At 36.3% G+C, this 7,978-nt stretch overlaps 1 protein-coding gene across 1 annotated transcript; it reads right to left on the reverse strand.

The window, feature by feature from the left end:
* Window positions 1-38: 38 nt before the first annotated feature.
* Window positions 39-6,174, reverse strand: LOC132186408 (membrane protein PTM1). The gene is made up of 5 exons (XM_059600373.2): window positions 5,865-6,174; window positions 4,470-5,406; window positions 3,704-3,799; window positions 3,181-3,317; window positions 39-703 (listed from the first exon to the last, which is right to left on the reverse strand). The coding sequence occupies exons 1-5, from the start codon at window positions 6,149-6,151 to the stop codon at window positions 517-519; spliced, it is 1,644 nt and encodes a 547-aa protein (XP_059456356.2). The 5' UTR covers window positions 6,152-6,174; the 3' UTR covers window positions 39-516.
* Window positions 6,175-7,978: the final 1,804 nt, after the last annotated feature.

The following is a 7,978-nucleotide window of genomic DNA, read 5'->3' on the forward strand; positions in this document are numbered from 1 at the left end:
GAATTGTTACACCTAATTCCTTTGAGTGATCCGATCCGTAAATAAATGTATAAACACTTGGGGCTCTCCCTCTTCAAGAAGCAACTTAATAATTATAGAAGCTGCTATACTGAATCCCAAGAGGCCTCATATATATATATATATTCCAATTAATTAGGGATAAGTTACATGTAATATATGCTTCCAATTCCAAGAACAAATCAGATCTCCAAGACGATTTAAAAAGCAAGGAACTCTACCCACTGCTACATCCCTGGGTGTAATGCACGAAGCCAACCACTTGCAAAGAGGGCAGTATTTGTGGAACTCAGGCTGTTGATTTCCATTTAACCACTTTATTGGCTGTCCAACCAACGCAGCAACGCCTCCCTCCTCTTTCTCTTCTCTCTGTCCTGAGTCCTCTATACAAAACTAAAGGAGGAATAAAAATAATGATATGACAACTCCTGGATGCACATGCTACTGTCACCTGTGGACCTGTGGTGTTCGAATGGAATACAGGACGAAGAAAAGCCACTATTCTCTCTTGTCCTCCTCAGCAACTTCTCCAAGCCCAAACACATGATGATCTACTGCAGTGGACGCCTTCCTTTCCTTTCTTTCTATCTTGGTTGCCAGATCTACAGCCACCATAACTCCACCTCCAGAGAGTGAGATACCCTCCTCCTCAGAGTCCTCCCCCATCTCCTCTGAATATGCATATCTGTACACAACCCAAATCAAATCAATTTTCAAAAAGGCCAGTCTTCTAAGAACCATATACGAAAATTTGTATATAGAAATTAAAATTGGTATTTATTGTAATAACTGGAAAAAAAAAAAAAAAAAAAACAAAAACAAACAAAAACTTAAAATTTGGTTTGCACCGTTGCACGTGAAGCACATATTTAGGCGTCTAGTATGCTCTTCAAGAGTTCCTGACACCCTACAGCATATCTAGTGTGTATCTAACTAAAAGGCATAGGTTTTAGACAGTTCCACTAGAGCCAAACCTTGAGGTCTGCCATATGGCACTAATACAAAAGCTACAAGTAATAACAGCAACAAAAACAATACTAAGGCATGGCACGAGCCACCATGAAGAAATGGAGAATATATCAAGTAATTTGGAGTCGGTGCAAAGCTGTAAGCCTTCTACCTGTAAACCTAGCCATTAGCTAAACAGTTCATGGAGCAAGAGCACCAATCTCCAAAATATCGCAAGAGGTAGAGTGCCCATGTATATTTTTGAGAATACTCCATTTTTTATTTATTTGTTTTTGCAATTTGCAATGTCAAATTTAAAAGGAGACTGCTAAGTGACATAAACTAAATGTAGCCTAATGGTGTTAGAGCATTTCCAATGAAAGAGCCAAATGTTACTTTTATCTAAAATGGCTCTTCAAATGTTTAAAAAAGCTCCTACATTGGATTAGCCAAAAAAAAAATGTAAAATAAATATTTGATTAGAAGAGCTAAAAAAAAAGATAAATGTAACATCACTTTTCAAATGAACTATTTTATTTTTCATTGTTTCTCTCACCTGTTTTCTCTTTTTCCCAAATATTTTCCTACTTTTTCTCTGCATGTTCTCTTTTTCCCAAAAATTTTTCTATTTTTCCTCTCACATGTTCTCTTTTTCTCAAAAATTTCTTACTTTTAATAATATTTTAATAGAATAGATAGAAATATAGATAATCAGATGTAGAGACATTTAAAAATGACTTAGCTAAACTAGATAAAAGTGAGTTTTGAGAAGTCATTTTACATAAAAATATGGCTCCTTCATTGAGAATGCTCTAAGCATGTATCGAACCCCCACTAGCTACCAAATCAAATCCTTAGCATTGACAACATTTCTAATTAAGTTATCCAACAGCAATGGAAAGGATAAGGTGCATGCAAGTGCACCATGTTTGTGAAGCTAAACTAATATAAACTAACGTATTTAGTTATCCAATCTTTCTGCAAACATTCAGGTCCATGCAAGTGGATCATGTTCCCAAAGCCTTTAGATAATAAAACAGATCAGAATTCAACCATAGTTACTCTCAATTTCACCAATCCGCAGCTAAACTAATATAAACTAACATATTTAGTTATCCAATCTTTCTGCAAACATTCAGGTCCATGCAAGTGGATCATGCACCCAAAGCCTTTAGATAATAAAACAGATCAGAATTCAACCATAGTTACTCTCAATTTCACCAATCCGCAGATCCGCGGCACTTTGCCCTGAAAATACCAATCTGCAGTCTAAGGATAGCTCCATCCACTACTTTGGCTGGTTCAGGCCCCACCTTTCAACAGATATGCTTTCTAAGACTAGCTTATTTTCGGTCCCACTCAATTACCTGGGTAATAAAAGGTCCTCCTAATTCTGAAGATCACACTCTAAGCTGCATCATACATTCAATAATGCAAGAACCAACTCTAAAATCCTTTAAAAATTCCTGCCTGGCCTCCCTTTAAATACCTAAAGATAACCATAGCTGGAATACCCTATGAGCCAAAAAAAAAAAAAAATTAAAACAAAGAAAACTATGGCACTTCATCATTTCAGGTATGTGTGCCTAACTGGGAGTTGGGACGTTATCAAATATTTCCAATAGAGAAATGCTAGGGATACCAAATATTTTACTAAAATACGGATACCAAAATAATGTGAAGCTTATTTATTAGAGATGATTAAAACAATTAATGTAGAGAAATGTTATGGGTACCAATGAATAAGTTCCACATCATTTTGGTACGCATCTCTTGGTAAACAAATTGGTATCTAAAGTATTTCTCTTTCCAATAAACTTTACTGCCAAGAGTGATGTATTTCGCCTAATATTAGAAAAGATCTAGAAATACAGCATGGACATATTCCACAAAGTATAAATTTGTTAGATATATTGTATAAGATCAAAGTTCCATTAACCAATTTTTCTAGATTTTTTAGCCCATCCTCATCAGCAAACTGTCACGTATGCTTTCTTCAATTTCAAATATTTTCCCCTTTTTTTTCTATTTCGGAAAGCATTTTAAAGAAAAAAGTTTGAACATCTTTAAGATAAGTTTAATTACATATGGAGAATGTCACTGAATAAGTACAGTGAAATCAAAAGGCATCTAAACAAATGCAGAAAGTAGCAGTTCACAGGATAATTAGAAGAAGAAAAATACGCCATAAACCAGAATCCAGTATGTATGTACCTAGTAGGGTTGTGTGATGGAGCCCAGAGAATGCATATCACCACTAACAGTATAAATGCAAGCAAAGTCCAGAAAGCTGGGATGATCCAAGCTCTTCGCCACAGTTCGCTCAAAGGGTCGGTGGCATTAAAGTACAACTGAACCAACACAGATCAGAAGATTGATTCTAAGCGGTAACATTCTACATAGAAAAGAGGGGGGTGGGGGGGAGAAGCTTTTATATTGAAAGACAAACATATATGTGACTTTTCCAAAGAGCAACACAATGGTGTGATTATAGGGCCAAGTCATGAAAGAAGTACAAACTCCTACATCAAGATACCAAATATTTGATACATTAGTCTTGTTTATTGACAATATCGTGAAAGACTAACAGATAAATTGTTAGACACAATAAACTCTGCCATGCTTACTAAATAGAAACTCTTTGTCACTTGATTAGTTGATAACATTGTCAACTTAGCAGATAGGGCCTAAAAGAAAAGGATAAGTGAAAGAACTGAAGAGGAAAACAAAAGACCACCTCATAACCAATCCAAGCAACAGAGAGCAGCACCGATACTGCAAGGGAATTGGTAAACTTCCGGTAGAGCTCAAGTTTCGCCAAGCTTCGACGAATCTGTAATGAGATTAGACAAAAGAATAGAGTGAATTGTAAAGTTGCATTGGAATATAAATACAATCTGCCAATGGACTCTAGATCAAGTGGCCCCTAATTCCCCTAAAAAATAAACCCACTAGGTGTGCATGTAACTTACCGACAATAGTAATTATAATTTAAAAAAGAAAAAGGAATAAAGATACAACCCGGGATTCAAAAATACAATCTAGCACATAATCCCATCTAAGTAACAGATGCAAAGCAACATCCTTTAGGGTCCTGTGGGCAGTGAAATACAGAAAACTCACCCAATTAAATTCTATTAAACCACTGTTCATTATTGCAGATGCATCAAGACCATGAGACGTCATGGCCTCTGATCTATCCTATTTTGTGTACCTAGATCAAGCGAAATGGTCAACATGCAAGTCTTTTCTTGAGTTTACTTCATAAAATGTATAATTACACAGTTCATTAAAAAAAAAATGCATAAGTACACATTAAGATTCTACCATATCTGATGTACATATGCCACCTACAAAACTCATATATGCACACAGACTTGGAAACATGAATGAGTCTCTTTCCTTAACAGCCACAAACTACTAGAGACAGGGATCCAGGTCAATGTCTACACTGTAATAGAATGGAAAGGATGTGCATGAAAAAACGAAAAATTTAAGTTTACCTGAAGCTTCTCCAGAGTTTTAGATAGCGATGAAAATATCCAAAGAATAAAGCAGGCATCCAGTACAGCAACAGGTAGCACCAGAAAGAGTCTTGTTTTTCCAGAAAAGTCATTGATATTTCCCAAATGTTCAACAAGCTCAAGTGCTTCTGAAGCCACAAAGTATGTCATACCAAGAAGGAGTATTTTACCGGTTGTACTGCCAAGTGTTGGTCGAACAACACCATATCCCATTGAAACTACTAGAAGAAGAAGCCTGGAGAAAGTCTTCTTAATAGCACTAAAGGTAACTGCCCATACGGTAATTCCCATTGGTCTGCTTCCAGTGGAATTGAAATTAGCATATTCAAAATACCAGAGAGCCATTTCACACATCCCCAGACCAATCACAGCTGTGATGTGGTAATGCAACTTTATTATATCTTTCCAGTGTCGTACAAAGCGTAGGAACCAAAAGAGACCTAGAACAAGGTAAGCCAATGACATGTAGCCAAAAAATGTCATCAGCGGGGCCATCTTTCCAGGTAGATAACCATCTGGGTTTCTCCAAACTGTTCTTCCGCTTACTAATGTGCCCTCGAGTACTGGATCACAAAACATGAAATAGAGATAATACATCCCGGTATTGTTGATCTCAATAGTTCGAGGATCCATTTTGGCCTCTTCATTTTTGCCTTCAAAGAAGGTCTGAATTCGTTGAGGCCCATTAAGCTTATTATCTAGGTCTTGATGGATGATAACCTCCCCTACCTTGCAGGAATCATCCTTGGCAAGCTCAGGAGTGCAGCAAATTGCATAAGAGTTCAAAAAAGAACCCCCAATCTTCGCCCTGTCTTTGACCTCAACAATTATAGCTTCAACCAAGCCAGTTTTTTGCTGCATCTCATTCTGCTTTTCGGTTGATTCTTTTGTTCTTTGAAAGGTGATTGACTCAAACCTATATTTCATATACATAAGGAATAGAATTAACAAGACCTTCTAACATTTATAATGTTCACGAACAAAACATTAAGATCCTATGTTGACAAACCATTATGTGTATTCACAAATTCTCATACGGCACACACAAGTTTCACCCTCCCTAAGCGCTTTCATTATCACGTACAGCCAAACAAGAATAAGGAAACACCCAAGTGTTTTGTTCAAACAGTTTTTCCCCCAAATGCTCATTACATATAGCAGCACCATTTTTAACTACATTGAATGGACCAAAATCAATGTGTGTGTGTAGCATTGCACATTTCAGACCAACAAAACATAGACACAATCAGAGCAATTGTTGAAGCAAAGAAAACCCTAATCGTTCAACTGAAATAATGAAAACCCATCATGCTTTCACGGGAAACAAACAGATCAAACACTACACATTGGGTGATAAAACAATAGACACATTACCAGATGAAGGACTTGCCGTTGAGGGGTTTATCCTGGGAAGAGAAGTTGTCGCGAAGAGTGGGAGGGGGAACTCTGGAAGCGTAGAGGCCCTCGCTGCCGCCATGGAAGAAGAAGGAATTGGAGCGACGAGTGAAAGGTTGAGTTTGGTATTCGTGGATGGAAGCGCCGACTTGGATGATGGAATGGGAGCTCAGATGTAATGCTATTAGCGCTACAACTAATACGAGAGACAGATCACAAGGAACAACACTCCCTCTAATACTATCACCCATCATCGTCTTTCTCATTTCTACGTCTCTCTCTCTCTCTCTCTCTCTCAGTAAAAGCGATTGGTTCGTTTGTGCAACAAAAGGACACTTGTCTCCATGTGCCTCGTTTATGACTCTTTTGACTTTTTTTTTATTTGGAAATTAATTAATAATTATAAACTTTCTCCAATTCTTTGCCTCTCTTTCAAGGATTTGGCAACTGGCATTTTTAAAACAAAAATGAATGCCCTTTGCCTTTGCCTCTTCGCATTCACAATTAAGCTTTACCCAATTCAGCTTTTAGGGATCTCTTACCTAATTTATTTCATGGGTACCAATTATAAATTATAATGATCTGCCACCTTTGAAACCTTGGGGATCTCTCCCTCCACTTATTTAATTCTGACAAATAAAATAAAAATCACATATCATGATTCTTCCAACACGTACGGTCCAAAAGGGAACTCACTCAGACTCAGTCACTCCTGCGGGTTTTTCCAATGTGCAGGGTACGTTGTTGGCAATGGCAAGCCACCATAGTTAGTCCCACATAAATTAAATTATATATGAACCTCCGTGATGCATGTGCCAGGTCTTGCCTCAACGGAAACGTTTATTAGATGTCTTTGTGGCATTTCCTTGACCACAGATGAGGGAAGTAGAGTTAGTCAATATTCAGACAGTGACATTTTAGACAATTTCAAAATAGGTGATATTCCCATTAATTATGACTCTTGTCTTGACTGCAAATTAAGCTTTGAAAGAGTCCGTCCGTAACGATCAACAATCAGCAGCCCGCCCGTTATTCATTTCTCAGCTCTTGAAATGTGATTTGGACCCAAAAACCTGTATTATTCATTCATTTTATTAATATAATTAATTGTATTGAAATGAAAATGATCTATACTTACAGAAAGAAGTAATTAACAGAAATTACAACTCATCATTTCTAACTAATCATCTATTGCATGCTAATTAACTAACTTCAGTTTGCCGATGAGTGTAACGTGTTGACAGTACCTTAGACTTTGAGATTTTGTTCCAACTTGTTAACTTCGATCAATTTGTTAATTAAATAACCGATCTCTATAGAGATTACGAGGTCTGAGTTCTTTACCATATATATATTCATCCCTAAAGCATGTCACTATTTTTTATTAATTTAATATTTTGAAATAGTATGTCATTAGTTAACATTAATATATATATGACATGAGAGTAAAAGCCATGTATTCATATCATGACGTCAGAATTTATCCTCCAATTTTAATTACAATATTTATTGTGATTCTACCTGAGGGATCGGAGAATATTAAATTATTAGTTAATGATTCAGTATATTTAAGTCTCTTGAACTACCGGTCATTTAAAAAAAATAAAATAAATAAAAATCTCATGAAATGATAAGTGTGACGCTATGATACATCAAATTGTTATTTTTTTAGCAAAAAGGTCACTCCGTTAGCAATGACGGTTAGAATGGATGAAAAAACAAAAGTCGACCAAAATATTTTAAAAATACCTGCACTTTGGGAATTGAAAAACCAAATTTACTATTTCTAATTATTAAAACTAATTTTTTTGTTAAAAAAGGAGAAAAAAAAAAATCTAAGGTTGCCAAACCTCACCCAAATAGAAATGGGAGCTGAGGGGACAGAGTGGTTCACCCCCTCTTCCTTGATTTTGGGTGGCTGATCCACCATCACAGGGTGGTTCGGCTACAAAAAATATTATTCATCCAACCTAACAGTCAATATACACTAACGGAGTGTCTCATTTGCCACTTAATTGTAATTTGGCGTATTTAACTATTTAAGGCTAACATCTATCAATTTGTAAGACTTTTTTGAAAATTGCTTGTAGTTC

The sequence above is a fragment of the Corylus avellana genome, chromosome 6 (assembly GCF_965113065.1).
Source record: "Corylus avellana chromosome 6, dhCorAvel1.hap1.2, whole genome shotgun sequence".
NCBI lineage: Eukaryota > Viridiplantae > Streptophyta > Magnoliopsida > Fagales > Betulaceae > Corylus > Corylus avellana.